This window comes from Nycticebus coucang, chromosome 3 (assembly GCF_027406575.1).
Source record: "Nycticebus coucang isolate mNycCou1 chromosome 3, mNycCou1.pri, whole genome shotgun sequence".
Lineage (NCBI taxonomy): Eukaryota > Metazoa > Chordata > Mammalia > Primates > Lorisidae > Nycticebus > Nycticebus coucang.
In genome coordinates, this window is record NC_069782.1 from 66939 (window position 1) to 90823 (window position 23885).

The 23885-nt window shown below is 51.4% G+C and overlaps 2 protein-coding genes across 14 annotated transcripts in view; both read right to left on the reverse strand.

Annotated features, from left to right (window-relative positions):
• Window positions 1–355: 355 nt before the first annotated feature.
• On the reverse strand, window positions 356–6490 carry ACR (acrosin). Its single transcript, XM_053585431.1, has 5 exons — window positions 6408–6490; window positions 5329–5532; window positions 4810–5093; window positions 1427–1572; window positions 356–874 (listed from the first exon to the last, which is right to left on the reverse strand). The coding sequence occupies exons 1-5, from the start codon at window positions 6482–6484 to the stop codon at window positions 356–358; spliced, it is 1230 nt and encodes a 409-aa protein (XP_053441406.1). The 5' UTR covers window positions 6485–6490.
• A 7360-nt stretch (window positions 6491–13850) lies between these two features.
• SHANK3 (SH3 and multiple ankyrin repeat domains 3) overlaps window positions 13851–23885 on the reverse strand; it is a 56237-nt gene continuing 46202 nt past the window's right edge. For 2 of the 13 annotated variants that reach the window (XM_053584086.1, XM_053584084.1), the window contains one exon: window positions 13851–16280. In XM_053584086.1, coding sequence (XP_053440061.1) covers window positions 15689–16280 — 592 coding nt within the window. In that variant the 3' untranslated portion in view covers window positions 13851–15688. Of the gene's footprint in view, window positions 16281–22835; window positions 23389–23885 lie in introns of those variants that run through there. The other 11 variants (XR_008378812.1, XR_008378810.1, XR_008378809.1 and 8 more) reach the window with 11 other exon arrangements.

Here is a 23885-nt window from a genome sequence, read left to right on the forward strand (position 1 = left end):
TCTTATTTTTAACAACTTTCAATTTCACTGTGAACTAAAGACCATACCTGGCCTATGTCTCTAAATCCTTATTCCAGCATTAAAAGTATTTTTTAAAAACACAAGTGACACTAATGTACAAACAATTCCAACTTATTGGAAGGCCAAGGAGAGAAGATAGATTTGCTAGGGGATGGTTTGAGTTGGATTGGGAAGGACAAATAAGAAAAAGTTCAGAAAGCATTTCTTTATGTATATACATTGTATAGATGTATATATGTATGTGTATATATATATATATATATGTTCATTTATTTCATCTTTCTTTTTCCTCAGGAGTAAAGGGATCACTGGGTCAGTTGAGAACAGGGTCAGATCAGGAGGGTGAGGTCAGTTCTGGGATTTCTGTGGTCTCATAATACGTCTTTGAGTCAGAATAGCTCTTCCTCTTCAAGGCCTCTATTAGCTGCTGTAGGCGCTTGGCAAAAGAAAGTGCTTGAGGAGGTTTGGTGTGAGATGTGGGTGGGGGTGGGGGTGGGGGCACAGATGGAGGTAGATGTTGAGGTGGGGGTCGGGGCCCAGCTACAGGTTGTCGGGGTGGAGGTGGCTGAGGGGGGCGCTGGAAATACCAAGGAGGGCGAACAGAGGCAGGTCGGAGAGAAGGGGGTCGCACTGGGAATGGGCGGCTTGTGGCAGGGGGAGGGGTGGCCGGCTGAATCATATGCAGGGCGTTAGAACCAATCTTGGAAGCGATCCAGTTCAGGTAGGACCAGGTAGCTGTGTAGATTCCAGGGCGCTTAGCGCGGGCACAGCCTACTCCCCAGCTTGTGATTCCCACGACCACGTAAGCACTTTCCTCGCTGTCTTTGCACATGAGAGGCCCACCGCTGTCCCCCTGCCCAGAAGGACACAGAGGTCACTGCCTGCCTGAGCCACTCTTCCCCTACCCAGAAGGATCAGAGGGCTCTGGGAGGACACTCTCCACAGTCACATGGTTTCCTGCCACCATAAAAACAAGTGTTTGGGGTACAGTGGTGCCAATGCTCAGTTGGGATGTGAGAAGGGCATGGATGGTCATGGTTTCCTTGCACTGTGCCCATGCATGTGGCTTTACCTGCATGCATGGCACATGTATGTAAGAAGCTTTAGATGATATGTGTTCTGGAGAAGAGAGGTAAATATTCTTTTCAGGGATGGGTTTTGGATGATATGTCCTATGTGTTAAGGTTGAGATATAGTGCTGAATGTGGTGGTTGGTTCCTTGTAGGGACACCTCATAGGTGTCACCTGCCACCTTCCATTGTGACTTTAGATGCTGGAGGGATCAGGGTAGGAGTCATGAGAGCAGGACCCCAGAGGTCTCCCCATGAGACAGGGGAGCTCAGGGATCCAAAAAAGGTGTTTTTAGGAATCTGGGGAGTCCTGGAGGGACCAGAAGGAAGGTTACCTGGCAGGTGTCGATCTTGCCTTCGGGATACCCCGCGCACACATTGGTTGACTGAACACGCCCATTGTACCACTGGGTCGAGTTGCACAAGTCGAGGTCAATGAGATCCACACGTGCTTCCATCAGTATAGGTGACGGCCTAGGGGCTACATCCAGGCCACTCAGTGGTCAGTGATCACAGAAGACATGGAAGAAAACAGAAAGCCCAGCCTCCACCCTCACTGAACCCCATCCTCTGTAATGCTCCAGTTACACCTCTGATCCCTCCAGTCATGCCTTGACCTTTCCTGATACACCCCAAAGGGAAGAAAGTACATTTCAGAAAGAGCAGACAAGAGATGGGATGGAGGTGGAGATCCGAATGAATGGAGGAGGAGAGAGGGAGAGAGGAAGGAAGGGTTGAGGTATGTACACAGGTGGGCAGAGTGAGTGGATGGAGAATGGGCACAAAAGAATGATAGATGAGAGGTGATGAGGCTTGTCACAGCATTAACAACAATAGCTGCAGGTGCTGAGCACTTACTTGTGCCACATGATCCTGTGGCTCCCACTTTGAATCAGGAGGTAGAAGCATCACCCACCCAGGTCACAGTGGGGAAGTGGCAGGGCTATGATCCAGGCTTTAGAATCATTTCTCTTGAGACTCAAGCCTAAGACATCCTTTCATTCCCCACAGTCCAGCCATACAGCAGTCTCCCTGCCTCTCATTTCCCCTCAGGACTCCTCTGCTCAGCTTTGATCAGGACTTGATGAAGTTGGGTTGATGAGCCCCTCCCTGTGCCCCACATCTGTTCTAAGGAGTTCATGGAAAGGGAGGGCTATGGCAGTGCCTCACATGGGCAGACCTGGGAGGGCCACAGGCAATTGAATTGACCCTTAAAACAGAGTCAGAACTCCTTGACAGCCCCAGACAGTCTACAAGGACCTTTGGGTGAAGAAAGGCCCAGGCTACTGCAGCATCACATCTGGCTAAAGCAGAGCCAAGACCAGTCAGCTGCCCCTCTTCATCAGGTGGTCCTGCAGGGAAAAGGGTCCCTAGCAGCAGCAGCTGTGCTGGCCCGACCACAGCAGCACCTCCAGCCTAGTAGGATGTGGGGGCAGACCTAGAATACAGCTGCATGAGACAAGCTGGCAAGATGGGGAAACTCAAGAGTGGCATGGGTAAGGCTAAGAACCCTGTAGGCATTTGGCAAATGGAAGCTGCATGTTTGTTTGCTGCGCTTTGGTTCTTTTTTTCAATCCCTTTAGCCTCCACCTTTTCTTACCATTGAAGCAGCAGTGAGAGTTTTGTACATGCACTGCCCTTGGGGTAGGGTGACACTGAGAAACAATAGTAACAATCTTGGCTTGCTAGCCATTTGGATGACTTTTTAAATCTATGGCAGAACCCATACTCTTGAAAGCCAAAGGTTTCAGCCAAAGGTCTGAAATAGAAAAGGGTTTTCTCAACCCCAACACATTGGCTTTAAATAACCAATGCTAAAAAGCCTGAAGGAACTCAAAATTCAGTGGAAAAGAAGCAATACCCAAGGATAGTTCTTTGATCCCCAAGTAGATAAGTTCAAGAAAGAGATAAAACAAGGGAAGTCTGAAGGAATCACAGGAGTTTGGAGCCTGGAGATTTCTCTAAAACATGAGTTTAGCAATGGGGTATGTGTTTGCAAAAAAAGTGAAAGATATACCATTAAGTTTAGGGGAATCCCAGGACAGAAAATGTCTTGCATGACACGTAGGGTGCAACTGGGAGCCTACAGTTCTCCTAAGCAATCAGATCATAAAGGCAGGAGAGGCAGTAGGGACCATGAAATCAGCCTTCCAGGGACTATAGGAACCCCCAAGATCTGTGGACATGGTCAGATAGGTGGACAGAAGAACACATGTTCTCACTCTGAGGCTGTGGCAGAGCCAAGGACATCAGCAGCTGAAGAAATGGTCACACGCCAGCAAAGGCCAATGAGAACAAGGACAGCTAAGATGAGACTCCTTCCTCTGAGGGACAGGAAAAGTGACAAACTTGTCAGAAACTTAGATCAACTTCTGGGAAAAGGAAATGAAGAGTTAAGGGAAGAATCCTGAAATTACTGATTTTTTTTGTTACCAAAAAAGTGCTGAGTTTCAAACTCCAATTGACTAAATTGCCTCGATTGAGAAGCCTAAATTTTCCATTATCAAGGAAAAGAAGAGATTGAGAGTTAAGTTAATTTCAGCCCCATCTTTGCAATTCTACCATAACTGGATAGAAGTTCACGCAACTTCTTACAGAAAGCTAAAAGCATAGATCATGAACAGAAAACAGAGTCTTGTCCTACTGCCAAAAGCCCTGTGCTATATCCCTGGAATTAGCAATAATAGTTGTTCCAGGCCACACTCTGCAAACCTGGTCTGGTGTGGAAGAGGTGTTCCTACTCACCTACTGCTCATCTGCTGTCAAGTGGGCTAAGTCATGTTGGATGGCCCAGAAATCTCCTGGGATTCAGGGAAAAGGCAGATAGCTTGATCAAGGACAGAGAAAAAGGCAGCTACAAGGCTGACCATAGTGGCTCATGCCTGTAATCCCAACACTCTGGGAGGAAGAAGAGGGTGAATCACTTGAGCCTAGGAGTTTGAGGTTGCTGTGAGCTGTGACACCATCAGGGTGATAGAGGGAGACAGAAGGAGAAGGAGGAGGAGGATGAAGAGGAGGAGGAGGAGGAAGACAGATTTTGAATGGAATGGGATCTGTTGGACAGGTCCAAGGATCCTGAAATGCTAGAACACGCATGACCTGCAGAAAACCCCACCATCAATGGTCCCCCTCCCAGTCTGCAGAGGAAACTTCAAGTAACTCAGATGAGCAGGATGGATTTGAGAGCAATGACCTGAAGAGATTGCTGCTAACAATGATAAAGGCAATCCCGGAAGCAAGAGGGCTAGCTAAGCCCTGGAATCTCAGAGATCAGGATATGTTCAGCTTGAAGACTATCTGATCTAGCCCTTCCATCTGCAGCTGCATAAACTGAGGACCAGAGAGGGCAACGTAGTCCCCACAGCCACAAAACCACATCTAGAGCTCTTCTCCAAACACCGTTTCAAGGGAGTGCACCCAAATTCCAGGATCCAGCAGTAGGGGATCCAAATGCCACATAAGGTACAGCCTTGACCTCATCCTGAACAGTGCTGTGTACTGCTTGTGCCTGCAGCCAGACTTTCCTTGGGTAGCCAGATGAGTCCCCAGCTGTGTGACCTGAGACAGGTGCTCAGCTCTGCTCACTCTCATTTTCCCACGGCATGAGACCCTGAGGAGGACTCTTAACTTGCTCTGCTAGGCCTCAACATGCTGCACCTTAAAGACCACCAACAGAGTGGCCACCAGTGTCCCTGTGGGGAACCCCTCCTGTACTCACCATTTTCTTTTATGTATCCCCAGCCAGCCACCCAGCAGATCTGGGGGCCTCTGGGCAGGCCTGCCTTAAACTGGGGCAGGCAGCCTGGCCCAATATAGCGCCCACATGAAACAGGAGGGGTGATCTTCAAGAGAGCAATGTCGTTTCCCTCTGTCAGAGGGTTGTACTTTTCATGAATGATGATTTTCTCAACATATCTCTCCTGCAGAGGCGCCTTCACTGGCTTATCGGTCCCATATGCAATTTCCTTTGCTCCAAAAACCAGTCTCCAGTCATACACTTTACTGTGGGCACAAAGGTAAGCCAGGTCATTCTCATTTATAGACTGACTGGACAAAAACCCCTGGTGATAGTAACCATCAGAGCCTTCCCCCAGCAAGGTTCTGGGTCTCCTCCCCACCCCCGAGCCTGGCTGCCTTTGGGTGGGAGTCCCAAAGAGACTGCACCCAGGCACTAGGGAGTGTTCCTTTCTGAGAAGTACTGCTCTGAAGCCCGACCTCATTGCGATCCCACACGTACTTTTTGCTGTCGAAGCAGTGAGCAGCAGTAAGCACCCAGCGTGCGTTCAGCAAGCTGCCTCCACATGCATGGTACCTGCGACTATTGTATGTGACGATCTGGAGGCTCACCATCCAGGGCCAGGCCCCACGCTGTGTGGCCTGCCCTCCAACAAGTCGGAAACCACCTTGTGAGCTTTGCCTGAAGCGTAACCCACAGGGACCACTGAGGAGAGACCAGGGTACAGTTCAAACCAAGTATAGGCAGAGCCTGTCCTTGTAAATCCACAACCAGGGAAGGCTGAGACATGGGGCTGGGATAGTGGAAGAAGCTACAGCTGTATGGGAAGCCACAGGCTCCCAGAAATGGTCTGGGGTGTTATGATTCCACAGGCCTTGCTGATGTAGTCACAAGGGAGGAAAGAGGAGGCCTTTCCCTAGGTGGACCAGGAGGCCGGTGTGGGGGCCTGGGAACAGAGTGTGATGGTCTAGGGTCTACAGAGCCTATCTTAGGTGGGAGACTCAGAAGAGCCAGTTGACCAAAAGGGTCTTGGGGCTGCAAGGTTGGGTTGGACAGTAACAAAAGGAGAGAAGGGTGTGTGGACCATGGGTCCAGAAGTGAAAACACTGAGAACTGTGTCACGGATGGGAGACCCCACATAGTTTAGGGGTTGTTGATTCTGTAGGGTACCCTGGAGTGAGATAGTTTACAGGTAGATGGAGGTGCAAGAGGTGTGACAAGATGATATCTTGTGTCCACTGGGGGCAACCACAGGTTGGGACATCTCAGTTGTCTATGAGAGGACAGGACTCCTAAAAATCAGGTTCTGATGTCTGAGAGGCAGTATCCTTGGAGGATTATGGAAGCCCCAGGAGCTGAGGGGTCTGTCTCAGGAGGAAACTATGAACAGCTTGTAGCCCAGATTCTAGGAGCGGGGAGGGTTTGAGCTGGGGTGTGTGGGTCACAGGAGCTGTGAGGCGCATAGGCTTCAAAGGCCCAAGCTCAGCCTTCTTCTCCTGAGCCCTAGACAGAGGGAGTCTGGGTGGGACCTAAAATTCGGAAGATACCCTCCCCCTCACTGAGGTGCCCCTGACACTTACTCACACGTGCTGTTATCCTTGGCAACCACGGATACTGCCAAGACCAGCAGAACGGCAGTTGGGAGCATCTCTCCCATACTCCTGCCCCTGCCTGGCCTGCAAGCCCAGTGACCTCACAGAGCTCCGTGGCCTCCTGGCCAATCAGCAGGCGACCCACACGCCCTCCCCCCCACCCCCCAGCAGTCAGGTCAGGCAGAAGTCCTTTGGTTTAACTGGTTCATGCCAAGTGACTTCCCAACCCACTTGCCAGGATGATGGGAGGCTTCTGTGCAGCACAATCACCCCCAACCCAAGGCCAGGGTCTTCATTCCCAATTATTCTTTCAAGGGTCCCACAAATCCAAGATTCTGCCTGTGTGTGGAGTCGGGGTCTGTCCCTCCTGCAAGCTGTGACCACTGCAGACTCAAGGATTAAGGAGCAGCTCAGCCCTTCTGTGACAAGATAGTAAAACACATCAGTGGTTAAAAAGCATCAGACTCAGCAGAGCAATAGATCCTTAGCATTTGATGGGGCAAACTGTCCTTCTCTCTGCCCAGTGCATGCTACATGCGTACTCCTCAGAGAGCCCCCCTGTCCGTTATTGAATATTGTATGGTCTCTTATTTCCTGCCTGAGTATCTCCAGGTCTCCTTTCTGTGACCTGTGTGCAGGAAGGCGTTTTTTCCTATACTAGAATGTCAAGAGTTTTCTTCACAGCTGCTCGAGTGCATTTCACCAGAGTTGTACAAATGCTCACTACATATACCTGAATGTTAAAATATTTTACCTCCCCAGCAAGAGTGTCAAGAGGTCACCTTTCTGCCTGCATGAGGTCAGTCTTACCTCAACTGAGTGTAAGGTCTCAGCCAGCCTATCTGAGGATTAAGAGGCTGAATCTCACCTATGTGAGTATCACAAAATCCTTTTCTACTTGCATGTCAGGACAGCTCCTCACTTCCTCCTGAGTGTTGAGTCTTCCTATTATGAGATGATCTTGATTTCTCTGAGTATCTTCCCTAACTGAATGCCATATTTTCTCATCTCACTTTCAGGAAGTCATATCCGCCTCAACTAGATGTCCAGTAGATCTCATATATTTCACCTGAGGTCTCTTCCCTCTGAATGTGGGGACATCTTTTCTTCCATCTCAGAGCTGGAGGCCTCATCTCCTCCACCCAGTGTCACCTTGTCATATCTTCTCAACCTGAGAATCAAGATGTCTTATATTCTACCTGAATTTCAAGAGGTTGCATCTCACCTGTATGAGTATCCTGAAGTTCTCATTCCCCCATTTGACTGCCAGAATCTATCCTTTACTTGAGTGTAATCTTATCTCCTCGCCAATCGCATGAGCTGTAATCTTCTCTGCCAGAGTAGAAGGTGTCCAAATTTCTCATCTCATTTCCCTGAGCGTCTGGAGGTTTTTCTCCTTCCTTCTTGGTTGCCTTGAGTTCTCATCTCCCCTCCCTTAGGGTCATGAAATATCATATCTCTTATTAGGGTGCCAAGAGGTCTTATCTCCCACACCCACGTGTCATGGCACTTTACTTCCTCCATCTGAGTGTCAGGAGAAGTCTATACCTGATAGGCCTCATCTCTTCAGCTACATGTCTAGAACTTCCACTTCTTTTAAGTGACCATGAGATCTCATCTTCCTCTACTGGAGTGTAAAATATGTCATCTCTCCTATTTAAATTTTTTTTTTTGAGATAGAGTCTTACTATATCACCCTCTGTAGAGTGCTGTAGCATCACAGCTCACAGCAACCTCAAACTCTTGGGCTTAAGCAATTCTCTTGCCTCAGCCTCCCAAGTAGCTGGGACTACAGGTGCCTGCCACAATGCCCAGCTATTTTTTGTTGCAGTTGTCATTGTTTAGCTGGCCCAGGCTCAGATTCGAACCCACCAGCCTCGGTGTATGTGGCTGGTGCCGTAACCACTGTGCTACGGGCACCAAGCCTAAAAATTTGTTGTTGCAGTTTGGCCAGGGCCAAATTTGAACCCACCACCCTTGGTATATGGGGCCAGTGCCCTACTCACTGAGCCACAGGCACATCCCAAATTTTTTTTTGTTGGGGATTCATCACAGGTACAAAGATCCAGGTTACACTAATTGCATTTGTCAGGCAAAGTCCCTCTTACAAATGTGCTCCTCCCCCAAAAGGTGTGCCAAACATGGTGACCCCCCACCCCCTCCCTCCTTCCCTCTCTCTGCTCCATCTCACCTATTTGAATGTCACGAAGTCTTACCTGTCCAACTTGTGCGTCAGGCATTCCCATCTGTTGCTTTATTGTCAGGACATCTCACTTCCCCTATAGAGAGGAATGTACAATGTCTCATCTCATGTACCTGCTTATCGAGAACTATGAATGTCCCCAAATCTATTCTCCCTGCAGGTCAGAAGATCTCTTTTATTACTGAGCCAGGACATCTCATCTTTGTTTACCAGGGAAAGGCAAGACCTTAATTTTTCTATCTGAATGGCAGGATGATTTAACTCCCTTCCCTGAGCATTGAGATGTATGATTTCCCTTCCTGCTAAGTAAGAAGCTTTATTTGCCCTTAATAAAAACGAGATTGCAATTATTTTAACTACCTGAGTACCATGAGATTGCTATCTCTGCTTCATGCATGTCAGGAGGTCTCTTCTCTTGGAGCTGGAAGACAGGAGTGCTCCTTTCCTCTATCTGAGTCTAAGGATTTGTCTCCCCAAGTCAGTTCCAAGGATCTCAGATACTTTATCTGAGTATTAGGAGCTCTTACCTCCCACATCTGTGTCACAAGGATGCATTTCTTCAATCTATCAGGAGGATTCTTCTTTATTAAGTGTGTGAGTTCTGTCTTTTTCTTTTTTTTTTGTAGAGACAGAGTTTCACTTTATTGCCCTCGGTAGAGTGCCGTGGCATCACACAGCTCACAGCAACCTCCAACTCCTGGGCTTAGGCGATTCTCTTGCCTCAGCCTCCTGAGTAGCTGGGACTACAGGCGCCCGCCACAACGCCCGGCTATTTTTTTTGTTGTTGCAGTTTTGGCCGGGGCTGGGTTTGAACCCGCCACCCTCGGCATATGGGGCCGGCGCCCTGCTCACTGAGCCACAGGCGCCGCCCAGTTCTGTCTTTTTCAAACTTTATGTCAGGTGGTCTCACCTCCTTTATCTGAACGTCAGAAGGTCTTATTTTACCAACCTGAATATAAACAGGTTTCAGCTCAACTATTGAGTGTTAGGAAGCCTCACGTGTTTTGAGTGTCAGCTTGTGCCTGATAACCAAAAATACTTTGAAAATATAGTTCAAGAAATGGCAACAAGAATTCAAGAAGTGATATTAAAGTGAATTCAAGAAGTATTTAAAGTTTTGACAGTTAAATATTATTCAAATGTTTTCAAAGGATTTTGATGGGCATAAAATTGCAGTGGCATTTAGATCCATGAGAATTGTTTAAAAGCATGACATAATATTTTGCTTTTAAATGTTAATATGCATAATTTTCTGGAAATCACAACCTTTGAGCCACTTAAAATATATGGTGATACATGTTAGATAATAAACTTTATTTTTTATTCTTCAGCAGAAATAGCAGAAGATATGATTTATTGTATACTTGTTACACTTGGCCACAATTGCAAACAGAACTAGTCCAGAATGTTGGGTCCAGGAAAAAGTACCAACAGGGACTGCTTTAGTGTGACCAAGATGGATCTTTCAGGGGTACTCTTGGTGATCGGATGGTGATGAAGTCTTAGATCCACTGATAGGCAAGTTCTACACAAAAGCCTATAGCCCAAAAGCTTATACTAGTGTCCTCAGCCTCTGGCATCCATGTTTCTGCTCTTGTGGCCTTCACGTGCACACAAGCAAGCAGTTTACTTGGACCTCTGCCTCATCTTTCTTCTTTTGACCTTCAGACTATACATTTGCTGCTCCTTCTACTTGGCTCTCAAAGCATGGAGATTTCTAGAAAGTTGGCACAGATATAAACTTTTCAATGAAAGATGTTACCTAGTTCTTAAAAAAAATATTTAAGAAGTATCCATGACAAAGTCTGAAGAGCTAATGTCTAGATTCTAGAAGATGATTATTGTTTGACTCTGCAGAGCTTACTCACTCTGATTCTAGAAGGGGCTGTGGTCACAGTATCTGCCCCAGCCACAGTGAAGTTTGAGGAAAGGCACCTTACCCGGCCAGTTTAATTTTGTCATTAAACCTAATGACAGGCTCAGTACCTGTGGCTCAAGCGGCTAAGGTGCCAGCCACATACACCTGAGTTGGCGGGTTCGAATCCAGCCTGGGCCACTAAACAATGACGGCTGCAACCAAAAAATGGCTGGGCATTGTGGCGGGTGCCTGTAGTCCCAGCTACTTGGGAAGATGAGGCAGGAGTATCACTTGAGCCCAGGAGTTAGAGGTTGCTGTGAGCTGTGATGCCATGGCACTCTACCAAGGCGACGGCTTGAGGCTCTGTCTCAATAATAATAATAATAATAATTATAAACCTAATAACATCTCAACTAAGAGTGACTTTGTCTTCTTCATGCTATCCCAAGAGCAGGGGAGGGAAGAAGGGGTGAAGGTATGAACCAGTTAGGTTCTGGGGCTGGAGGGCTTGGCCTAGGCTGAGGCAACCACCCGGCACAGGGACCTGGTCCAAGGGTCCTCATGCCCTTTCAGACTTCCCCTCTAGCTTGTCCTAGCCCTTCTCCTGGCTCCTGCTCACCCAGCTCTGCCCTCTTCACAGGTGCCCATTTCTGATGCCCATTCCTCTTGACTTAGGAAATCCAACTCCTATTCCAGATTTTTCTTGCCCCAATCCACCCCCTTACAGCCCCATTCCTTCCCCTGCTCTCCTGTTCCTGCTCCCCCACCCTACCCCTTGTCTCCAAGACGGCCCCAGCCAGAGCAGAAACCTTGTCTATCCAGCTTTGGTGTCTAGGCCATGCCCCCCAAATTGTCCACAGGATCTTGTGGTAGCTGGTGGAGGGAAAACTGGGGCTCCAGTCTCCAGGAAAGTGTTGGTGAGTCACCCAGGGCCTCTGAGAAGGCAAAGCTAGAGCATTCTGAGGTCACAAAGAGACTAGAGAGGCACTGGAGTCCCTGGCCTTCAGTGAGAAAGTCTCAACCCAAAGGCATTTGGAGTTCCGGCTCCTCAGCCCTCTTCCCCTGGGCCATTTCTCCCCTCCTCTGGCAGGCTTCTCTGGTCTAGACCTTGAAGGATATATCTCTCAGGCTTTTCTGTTTTTTGAGACAGAGTTTCAAGTTGTCACCCTGGGTAGAGTACTGTGGCATCAAAGCTCAAAGCTGTGCTTTCATTTCTTTCATGGCCTCCTCTGATCTCCTTCACCTGCTCTGCGACAGTGTGTCTACCACTTACCTTAGTGTTTACCTTTCAAGATGCAGCTCCCCACCTCTTCCGTTCACTGGGGTACCTATGCCCTGCTGTGGACTGGCCACCTCAAACTCTTGGGCTTAAGCAATTCTCTTGCCTCAGCCTCCCAAGTACCTGGGACTACAGGTGCCTGCCGGGGCTACAGGTGTAGCTGGGACTATAACACCCGGCTATTTTTGTTGTTGTTGTTGTTGTTGTTGTTGCAGTTATCATTGTTGTTTTAGCTGGCCCAGGCTGGGTTCGAACTCGCCAGCCTGGGTGTATGTAGCCAACACTCTACCCATTGAGCTACGAGTACCGCCAATCTCTCAGGCTTTTGACATTCATCTTCTCCCCCCGGACTCCTTGGTAGCCAGAGTGGGCACAACCATGCAATGGAAGGCAGGGTACCATTGCCCATGCACAGAAAGTAATCTCCTGTCCTTGGAGGAGCTGCACTGTCCCCAACCTCCCTAGTTCCAGTTGAGAGAGACCCCAGCTTCCGAGGCACTCCAGGAGACCCACCTTCCTGATGCCACAGTGCCCAGGCCCAGGGCAAGTCAGGATCTCATCTCTACCCCATTCTTGGACCCTCCCAGTGCCCCACTCCTTGATTTCCCGTGCCGCCCTTCCTTTTATAATGGCCACAGTTTCTAACCTGAAAATGAGATGAAAACTTATAATAATGTTGAAAATTAGAAATTGTGAGGGCTTTTAGACAGACTGCAAGCCTCTATAGGACCCACTGCCAAGCAGTCACCATCCCCAGCCTTGAGAGGAACTTTGCTACCTGCTCTGGGCCATCTAGATCTTCTCTTGCATCTCCAGGGCACCTGCCTCCTCTGGATAAAGATGCCCCACTGCTGCCCCACCCTTACTCCCTCTGAGATCTTCTAGCTTTTCTGGTTGCCTCCTCCTTTAGCCTCAACCCTGGCTCCCCCCTGGCTTGGAGACAATATCAGAATCAAGGTGTACCTTTGACATTTTTTCACATTCAGGCCCACCTCTAACCAATGTGACCAGGTCCCCATCCACCACCCTCCTGAAACTCCTCCCCTCAGATAGCATCACATTTGTGAGGCCCCTGGCTATCTCTCAGCCCTGTGTCTGTGCTTTCGTTTCTTTCATGGCCTCCTCTGATCTCCTTCACCTGCTCTGTGACAGTGTGTCTACCACTTACCTTGGTGTTTACCTTTCAAGATGCAGCTCTCCACCTCTTCCGTTCACTGGGGTACCTGTGCCCTGCTGTGGACTGGCCACCTCCAGCAGGTGCCACACAGAACATGCCTCCCCTGCCACCTTACTAGCTAGTAGCCTCTGGCTGCTTACATAACTGCCTTGCATGCTTGAAGGACAATATCTGTGTCTGTGGTGCCTGGCTCAGAGCAGGAGAAAAAGATCTCACATCTTTGAGGAGCACAGTCCAGCTGGGCAGGTAACTCAAGGTGCCAGGGCTGTGTGGTTTTCAGGGAAAGCCTCTGGGAAGAAAGAACCTAGAGCTCAGCCTCCAAGGGTGCACAGATAAAGGATGGGTGATACGTGGAAGGAGGTGGGTGTGACTAGGGATGGAGCTATTAAGAGTTGTACTGTAACTGTGCAGCAAGGCTGCTGAACAGTATGTGTGTAGAGGGGAACCACACAGCCACAGCAGGGGCACAGCAGCATGGCCCCCAGCACAAAGGGCACCTCCACTAGCTTCACTTGCAGAGATGGTCTGGCGTCAGTGAGCAGAGGGCAGAAATGGAAACAAATTACCGAATCAGAGGGGAAGAAGCAATGCCAAGTAGACTTGGGTGTGGACAGTGGGGAAGACATGAGATGGTTCCAAACCAGGAGTAGCAGAATTCATGAACTAGATACTAGGGAGGTTTACACTTAGGACAACCGTACTTCTGGCTTCAGAGGTGTCACTCAGTGAGCAGAGAAAGGCATCAGAAAGCCTGGGCTGAGTGCTGGCTGACTCCGGTAAAGATCCCGGAGAAACCAGGCCTGGCCAGAGGTTGAGGTCAGAGACAGGGACCCACAAGTTGCCAGTGAGAAGGGTCAAGGCCGGGGAGGTTTTTGTAAGCAGTCTGAGGGGCAGAGAAGGACAAGCAGACTTAGTTTCATTTCTTATAAATTTATTACATAATATTATTGTAATAATTATTATCAATAATAATAATATAAGAAACATAGATCTCTGTGGGGTGTATCACAACGTCAGGGTCAGGAGGCCTCAGGACTGGAGCAGGGGGTGAAATCCCCCAGTGGAACTCCATACAAAAGGAGGGGTGAAGCAGAACTGACCCTGTAAAGTTAAAAACCCAAATTGAATGGAACCAAAAACCCACAGGTGTGAGACCGAGTGTGTATGTGGCAGTCATTACAGTGACTGCTGCTGAGTGACCTGGACTGTTGGTGAGTGGATGGGTGGGGGGTGTCTGCGCCCAGGGAGCAGGGCCGGTGGGCTGGGGCAGGGCGGGCACAGACCGGCATGCCAGGCCCCTGGGCTGTGAAAACTTGTTTTCTTTTTTTTTTCTTTTATTAAAAAAAGCTAGAAATATAAACAGAAACTTGTGAGTGACGTGGATGGAGCTTAATCCAGACTCCAAACCCTAGGTTTAAAAACATCCCAGGGCCCCCCACCCCACAGGTCATTGCTGAGTGTGAGGAGTCACAGTAAGGGGGGCTGGGCACCCTCGGGGTCTTTGACTCTCCCCAGGGCCTGAGGTGGCCTGATTTCTAGGGGTTCCCCTATGGCCTCATCCAAGGTGGGCACTGCCTCCAAGGGGCCCCTGGGGCCTCTCCAAGCAGCAGGAATTCACCTGGGACCCCGCTTGGGCGAGGGGGGGCTCTGAAGGGGCAGGCAAACAGCAGGACCCAGGTGCCAGGTGGCCTCTGACTTTCTTTGGAAGAGACAGGGTGCTGTCACAGGCACACACCCATGCACACACCTAGCCTCCACAGCCCCACGATGGTCCAGAGCAGCCCCAAGGCCACTCCATCAGGAATACACACAGCTCAATCGCACCCAGAGTCACCCCCTACACAGGGCAGGAACAGGAGGCTTTGGGGTCCAAGGCAGGGAGGCTCCTCTGCTGTAGTTGCCCAAGAACATGGGGACCAGACTGGACCTCTCTCAGGTGAGAGACCCTGTGAGGAAGATGGCTGTAGCAGAGTGTCAGGGCCCTGCCCCCAGCTGCAGGGTGATGGCCTCCCAGGCCCCTGATCCTGCTGGCCCCCAGCAGGACCTTCTGCCTGCCGCCCTTTCCCCCACGAGCAGCACCTAAAAGGTCGGTGGGGCACACTAGAGCTCAGCAAGGGGAGGGGGCCCAGCTGGGACCCCAGGGCAGGCCACTAGGACCCTGGCCAACCCCAGACCAGCTGGAGCATCCCCTGCCCCGTGTGGGGTGGCAGTGGCAGTGAGGGGCCAGAGATGGAAGACTGGGCAGCTGCAATAGGACAGGTGGGAGGAGTAAAGGGAGAGGAGCAGAAACTATTACGGACAGAGATATTTGTTCCTTTTCTCGTTCCAAATAGAGTGGATTAAAATATGCAGAACAGGGGGCTCCTTGGCCCCCCTCGAGAACCCCATCTCCCCCCACCCCCCGAGTCACCAAGGCGTGTCCTGACCTCGCATGCTGGACTAGGTTCCCCCTCTAGGAGAATGGCCACCGGGAGCTGTGAAGAGATGGTCAGGCTAGAGCACCCCCCCCCCGGCCCCTTCCCGCCCCAGCCTCCCTGGTCCACGCCCTTCCTGTGTGCTGGGTGGGGCTGAGCAGCCGGGGAGGGCACTAAGCAATGTACAGGGCAAGTCTCCGAGCAACAGCAAACAGGACGATTCATGCAACATTCCTGGCCGGGGCGCCGTCGTAGGGGGCGGGCCGAGCCCGCGGCCCGGGGTGGGGATGGGGGGCCCTGCCGGCAGGGCGCGGCCGGGGCGGAGTGGGGGTGGGGCGTCAGCTGCCTTCCAGCTGCCTGAGCGCGCGCTCGATGTTCATGCGGTGGCCCACGCGCGTGACGCCCAGCTCCACGAAGTCGTCCTTGGTGAGTGCGGGCAGGTGCGCGCCTTCTATCTCGTGGTCCTCGAAGCGGTCGCGGTGCTCCCCTAGGTGGATGCTCTCCAGCCAGTCGCCAACGTCGAACTTGCTCCAGAGCTGCAGCGGCTTCTGCTGGAAGGGCCGACGCGGGCCGGGGGCGCTGGGGCCAGGGCCCGACGCGGGCGAGGGCAGCGGTGATGGCGAGGGGGAGCGGCTGCGCGCGCTCACGCTGCGCACCACGAAGCGCACCTCCTTGGGCTCGTGCGGTATGGAAAGGCTGGACGACTTGAGGATGGTGGGGGGCGTGAGGCCGAAGGGCCGCCCCGCGCCCCCCGCGCCCGCCCCCAGCCCCTCCACCCGCTCCAGCGACGCGGGCTTCACCGGGCTCGGGGCGCGTCGTGTTATGGGGTAGCGGCCGCTAGGCCTCACGGAGTAGGAGGCCCCGCTGCCCTGGCCCCCGGGGCTGCGCTGTGCTGAAATGGAGCTCAGCTCACCGAGGCTGCTGAAGAGCCTGCGGAGGGAGAGGGGGTCAGCGCCAGGTGAGGGCGCAAAACAAGTGGGGGCGGTTGGAGGAGAGCAAGGGGCTGGGAGCCTGGTGGGAGTAGCCTCTGGTCAAAGGACCCTGTATTCACCTTGGCCCCTCTGCTTGGCACCAAGGGTCAGGGCCAGTACCCTGCTCTGGAGACATCTAGACACACTAGAAAATGAGGCATTAAGTCTAGTGGCCTCCACCCCACAGAGGCTCCAAGAGCAGCCTATCAGAGGAAAGACAGCCTCCCATGGGAAAGGGCTGGCTGCCCCCTGCCAATGTCAGACATTAGCTCTGGGCATGGACCCATCCACAGATGCCCTGGGCTGTAAGACTTCACTACTCCCCCAACAACTGTGCTCTCCTGAGGAGACCCAGAGAAGACTGGGCTAGCTTCAGAGACTGCTGAATCAAGACAGAGGCTGGCAGCAGCACAGGGCTGAACAGGCCCTGACATGGGCCAGACCTTAGGCGGCGTTCATGCCACGTGGGGTGGCAGCACATGCAGGTCAGGTGTTAGGCAGCCTGCACATTACTGCACACGACAGTAGCAATGGTGCCCATGGGTATTGCAGACATGCAGCAGCAGTGACGGGCAGCAGCACACAGAGACACACGCACACGCATGTGCACACACTCAACAGGGACAGATAGGACTTCACTTCCCAGCCTCATCTGGCAAGATCCCAGACCTCTAGCCCCTCTTCAGCCTGGCCATGGTAGGAAGCCTACCTGGGGTGACTACTCCAAAGAAGACCCACTCTCATATGCCCCCATTCCCATCCCTATTTGCCTGCTATGGCCAGGGGAAGCCTTACAGGGCTGTCAGCAGCACCAAAACCCCACACAGCCACACAGAACAGAGACCCAGGCAGCCAGGCACAGTGTGAGGACGAGAGGCATGGGATGGGCATGCTCACTTACACAGCCGGTGCTCGGGACCACTGCGCAGCTAAACAGAGCAGCCACATGCAGATGGGCAGGAGAGAGCAGTGAGAGAGAGTGTTAGCAGGCCAGGCCCATGTGCCCCACTGTCACAACCAGTGGGCAGCCAGGTGCAGAGCCCCCACGACTAGACACCACATGGAGGAACTCAGATGCTATAGAAGTGAGCAAATCTAGAGCTGCTGGGTGAGGAAAAGCACCTCGTAGAGTGTCTGAAGGGTAGGTGGACTCAGGTAGACATGAGAGGGCCTGAGTTGCCTGTATATACAGACCACAAGCGTGCTCAGTAAGTGCCTGGCACTCCGTGGTCCCCTTACATCCTCTCTGTTGTCTGAGCAGCCTATCTCCAGCTGCCCTCCACCTGCCTCTCCCTGCCCAGGCTGGGTGCCCTGCCCATACTTGGGCTATCTGGATCACATGGCACCACCAGCTCCCATCCCAGATGGGCACAGGGCTCCCCAGCATGGGTCTTCCCCTTAAAGCAAGTTGTCTTCTGCCCCCACCTATGCAAGGTCAGCCCCTCTGGAGATGAACTCTCTCTCTCCTCCTGGGCCTCGTTTGTCCTCTCCTCAGCCTCTGTCCCTCCTTAGAGTGTCTGAAAATGTAGGTCTCCTTCCAACTGCTCAGACCCAAAGCAGAGCTTTCTCTACAGGCTTCACTGTGACCCCCAAGAGAGAAGGGCTCCAAGAACACCTGGGGTGGGCAAAAGGAACAGGCACCACCACCAGAGGAAACTCCCTGCTCCCACCAAACCTGGCCTACATGGAGCCACCTGCAGTTTGAGGCAAAGTGGGATGACTGCCAGGGCTAGGGGAGGATGCCTGAGGGGAAGTTCCAGGTGGTGGGGGCTGGGGGGGGGAGATGAAGCACTCTGGGGGGTAGTGCCCAGGGGGTGGTGATTGCTGGAGGGAAGTACCAGGGGAGACTGAGGGAATCATACCTGTGGGACTGTGGACACCCAGAGATAGATAGAAAGATAGATAGATAGATGTGACTGGCCCTCATACACTAACCTTGGACTGGGGACCTGCATCACAGGATCAACACTTGCCCTAACCCTGCCCCAGGGTTGAGGTTTCAATGCAGTTGTGATGTCAGGTGTACCTGGAGTCTCAGGTGTAGCCAAAGCATACTGATATGTTGGAAGGACACAGCAGAGGCCCAGGCTGGCTGCTGGACAGTGCTCTCAGTGAGAGCCCAAAGCAAAATCTGGGCTCCCCGAGATCCAAGCTGCCCAGAACACAGTTATGCCTGTCTGGATGGTGCTAGTCTTCCTGCCTGACAGGGGCTGAGCTAGAAGCCTGGGCTGAGGGCACACTGATTCCAGAGGCACCCAGAGAGCCAGGGGCCAGAGAACAACGGACATCAGGACCAGCTTCCACTGGCCTGGGAGTGGGGGGTGTCACAGTCATACTGGCATCACCTCCCAAAGCATACTGCAGGTGTCAAGAGGCTGAGAAAAAAAGGAAGGCTTATGCCCTCCAAAGGCCCAGGGCACAGGAGGGCGTGCCTATGGACCAGGTGTCTGTCCTTTCTTCTTTTTCTCTTGGGAACAGGGTGCTGTCCACACCATCCCCAGGGCAGGAAAACCAGCAGTGTCCATGTTTGACTTCCATGTTGTCATGCATCATTGCTCCCACCTGTTTGACCACTTCCCTGGCCAGGCTCTGGCAGCCACATAGCACCTGCTAGCCTCTTGATGGGCTTCTCAGCCACCTACCCTGTAACATGACACCTCACCAGGTGACATCAGCCCAGAACACCTGCAGCAGTCTCCCTTCAGGAGTTGAATCCAGATCATTCTGTGAGGCAACCATGTCCTCAGCATCTTCTCCCCAACATCTGAATCTTGACTGTCTCCGTCTCCCAGTCACTCTGAGCCAGTGAGGTCTGGTGTGGCCACCCCACCCCACAACCTGCAGTTACCAAGTCAGGACCCCATTGCTGACTTGTTCATCTGTTTCCCTTTAGGGCATCCTTCTCTTAGCCTCTTCCTGGATGGAGTTTTTGGGCTTCTCTCTTAGTCTGCACTTTTTCCTGGGTGATGTTATCCACCCCTACCCTTCACTATGGCTTATGTGCCCAGGAATGCCACATGTGAGACCTAGCCACTCTCTCCAAAACCTCTCCTGGGGTTTCCAAACATCCTCCCCCAGCCTGCCTCAGTGAATGAATGGCACCCTGTCCTTCCCAAACAAGGAGCCTAGGAGCCACCATCAGCTCCTCCGTATTTTTACCCTATGTCCAATGAGTCACCAATTCCTAACATCAACCCAGGCCTGCCACTTCATCCCCAGCCACCTCTGGATCCGGATGTTTCATAGTCTCAGGGACTTTCACTTCATTTTCTTAACTGTTTTCCTTGATTCCTGGTACCTAACACAAGGCCAGGAAAACAAGATGTACTGAAAAAATATCATCACACAAAAATAATATGACGTGTCCTTTTCAGGCTTGCCTACCTGTCAGCCCACTGGTACCAATAGGCAGGGAAAAGTCCGAACTGTGACCTTTTGAAAATGGGGTCCTTGTTATGGGACATAATCTTCAATAGGAACATGAACCTAGGCAAAAGCTGAGGCTTTAGTGCTTGCCCTCTGGTGACAGTGTCTCATTCCTCATCATCCACACCTGCAGCTGCAGCCCTGGTGTACCATACCCTACATCCCCTCCTCTGCATTCCCTTCCTATTCCCTCCACAGAGTTGAGAATTCCTGGGAGTACACCTACCCAGGCCCCACTGCGTGTTGCCTGCAGAGACAGAGTGCAGTCTGGCCCCAGTGTCCTTGCCCACTGAGCACGTAACACAGTCTGGGTTTCAGAACAGGCCCTGCTGGCCTTGAAGCAGGTATGGTCAGCTAAGCACATGGGCTTTTCCAGATCCTTGACTCAGCCTCTGGAGGAAGCAGATGGGCCTACAGGAGGCCACCAAGGCAGAGTTTCTTGACCTCCTTGAGGAGCATAGGTCTCCTATAAGATCTATTAGTGACTCTCACAGGTCTGAAGACCTCCACATGCAATGCCCTACTTGACACAAACTTGTCAAAGGCACTAGAAGTACCACAGCCAAAGAATCGTTTGTGTTTCCAAAGTTATTTTACCAGTCTTTTCCTACAAAACCAGATTTGAGAGTCAGGCCAAAGCAACTGAGCACTGTTGTGGGCCTCAGGTCATATGCAGAGTTCAGATCCAAGCATGGGGCCTGGAAGACAAATGGGATTCAGAGACAGATGAGGGAGTCAAAAGACAGGTGGGGGGCCCAGGGCCAATTGTGGAGCTTAGAGTCTGGTTTGCAATGAAGGCCCAAATGTAGCCTCAGTGTCAGCTGTGGGGCCTCAAGACAGAGGAGGGGCTCTGAGCAGCCCAGTGGTCTATCTAGCCAAGCTGGATTCAAAGCTGGAGACACAGAGTGAGTTGGACAATTTTGGATCAATGTTTCAGAAAGTACAAGGTTCTGGACCTTCCAGAGGCAGCATGAGGATGCTGCATACTCCAGCTTCCACCCAAAAAATCAAAGATGTTCCCAGTGCAAATGAGCTGATCATTTTCCTACAAGTTACCAAGCTTTAGTTCCGTGAGATATAGGGCAGCTTAACTTGCACAGAAAGACCTCAGGCCACAGGGCAACTTGTGCTACAGAATATAGCTGGACAGAGCCATCTGTGGAGAAGGTGGGCAGAGAGGGGCATTTCCTTCCCTGCAGTGTTTCCTGAGTGAGGAGAGGGATGGGCCTGGGAGACTGAGGCAACACACAGGGACTGGGGATATGGCTGAGATATGATCCTAAGGATGGCCATGGCAGAGGCCCCAGCATCCTGGGAAGAAGGCAGCCATACCTGGATGTCAGAACTTCCCATGCTTTGGACATTTCTCTAAAAGAGGGTCTCACAAGCAGTTTTATTTCTAAGTGAGGAGGGAGTGCCAGCTGCCAATGGCCACAAGAACAAGAGTTGACAACCAACCAATAGGCCCCACAGCCATGGTCAGCACACAAGGAGCAGACCTGAGACAGGACTGGACTCAGACACAGCTACAAGCTTCCTGTCCTCAGCATCCTTGGCTTCACCCAGAAGTAAAGAGGCCAGGTAGGATAGTGAAGCCCACTCCACATGGGGCAGAAGGAAAACTGAGTAGGGACTGATGGGAACACAGGGCCAGAGGGTGCTTTGATGCTGCTGGACATACCACATGCATTAGGTGCTGTTTTTTACGTACATAACTGGCAAATGAAAGTGTCCTGGTTTGTGCTTTGTAGGACACATATCCACTACTTCTGTGGGACTGAATTGCTAGGCACAAGCAATTATCCCATGTGTGTCATCAGAGACAGTTTAATGACAGATTATAGTGGATGATTCTGGTTTAATCTCCAGATTATGGCAGAGAGCAGAGGGCAGAGTGTAGGACTTGAGCTCGGACCATTTACTGGCTGGAATGAATCTCTCTGGAGCCTCAGTTTTATTGTCCAGAAAATGGAGATTATATTATGGTCCATCTAACAGAACAGCTGTGAAGACAAACTAGCATGATGGGACAGTCTCTAGTGCCATATATAGAATATATGCTCATCTTCACAGAAAGGGATCTAAGACTTAACCTAGAGCCTTTCTAAGTGCCTGGGTGTCAATAACAACAGAGACAATGCTGGCTCATGTGCAGTGAGGGCCCAACATCCCCTGGCCCTGGGCCTGCTTAGTGTTTCATGGGTGATGCCTTATGCCTGCAAAGTCCGTTTCACTCTAATACCCACTTCACAGGGAAGGGAGAGAAATTCATACAGGCTTGTCCAAGACTACAGAGGTAAAATGCGACCTGCTGAGGGCTGAAGTCCAGGGCCATCTGATGGCCCCAAGCTGATGCCAGGCAAAGAAGTCAATGGCAAGGGCCCTGTAACAGGGACATCTGTTTCAGGCCACCCAGCATCTAGTTCCTCTTATAACAGCACTTGGCCTCCTCTGGAGAGCCACCTCCCCTTTTTCGGCCCGTTTGCCCAGGTGGGCTGACTGTATCTAGCTCCTGGGAGAACACAGGAATCAAGCCCAACCAATGATAACCCCATATCCCCTGATGCCAGTGATGGATCAAGGGAAAGCAGAAGAATTTTGCAGGAACTACTGAGTAAAAGAGTTTCACTTTCCATTGGGCCTCCAATGCTAGTCTTGCCCTTCCTCACCCATGTCTAAGAAAGAAAAACAAACACAGGGACTTGGCAAAACTCAGAGCCACAGGATAAAAGAACTTCTCCCTGACCCTGATCCAGGCAAAATGCTAAAGACCACAGTGGAAGATGAACTCAGAGAAGTGGGTGCTGGAGGCTCTACTTGGGAATCATCTGGCTCTTGACCTACAATGGCTGCAGCCCCACCATGGGAGCAAGCAGAGCCCATGGCAAGACCTGGGCTCACCAGAGCCTGACCCCAGTGGTGCCACACCCAATAAATCTGAGCCACTGTGTCTGTTCCCCCATGGTATTTGTCCTAAGCCACCTTCAGATCTCAGATCACGAAAGACAGCACTTGTGTTTACCTTTGTTCTTTTGTCCATTTAACAAACATTTAGTGAGGGTTTGGCACTGGGCTGGGCACTGTGCTATGCACTTTAACTGGCTTTGATTTTTATTGAGACCAAGAAGCAAAGAGGAATGGAGGGGCTGGCTAGGGGAGGGAAACCGTAGAAGGAGGATGGGGGCTGGTCTGCACAGAGGCCTAGGACTTGGGCTGCTTAGCCCTACCGGACACTTAACTGTCTACACCTATAATAGCTGGAACTACAGGTGCTACTGCATCTGGTTAATTATTCTATCTTTTGTAGAGATGGAGTCTTGCTCTTGCTCAGGCTCATCTCGAACTCCTGGCCTCAAGCAAGTCCTCCCACCTCAGCCTCCCAGCATGCTGGGATTGTAGGCCTGAGTCACCATGGCTGACCCCCTACTTATCTTTTGAATTCTGAACTGGAAGAAGGTAGAATGGCCAGGCCCTCATGAATAAGACCTGCAAAGTCCTTAAACACTGAACACCTCACTTTGTGAACTCTGCCTTCCAAGGCTGACAGTAAAGGGCCACTGGCTGGTCTTCTGGGCAGCAAGGCAGAGTCAGGAGGTGGCATCCATACACATTCCCCAAACCCAGAAAGGAGAAGGGGAGACCTAGAGGCACAGAAGACAAAAGCAACTTGAAAATCACAGACAAAAGGGCTGGCAGGGGATGACCAGCTCTTCTACCAGCATCCATGCAGCCCATGAACCCAAGGGTCTCCTCTTTGAAGTGAACTTTGAGGGTGGGGTACTAAGGGAAAGACTTATGGGATTAGCCCAGGGGCTCTAGCAGCTTCTGTGTAGACCAGCGGTTCTCAACCTATGGATTGCGCCCCACAGGAACTGTATTAAAGGGATGCAGCATTAGGAAGGTTGAGAACCACTGGCCTAGACAGAGCAGTGACAGACTCAGCAACACCCTAGTGCCCTGCGTGTCTCCTCCCCCCAAATCTTCAGGAAAGGGAGGGAAAGAGGGGAAAAGGCAAGAGGGCAGAAAAAGAAATGTTGTGACTTCCATCTTCTTAACGCACTTAAAAATCACAAACAAGAATCTGTGTTTTTTTTTTTTTTTTGTAGAGACAGAGTCTCACTTTATGGCCCTCCGTAGA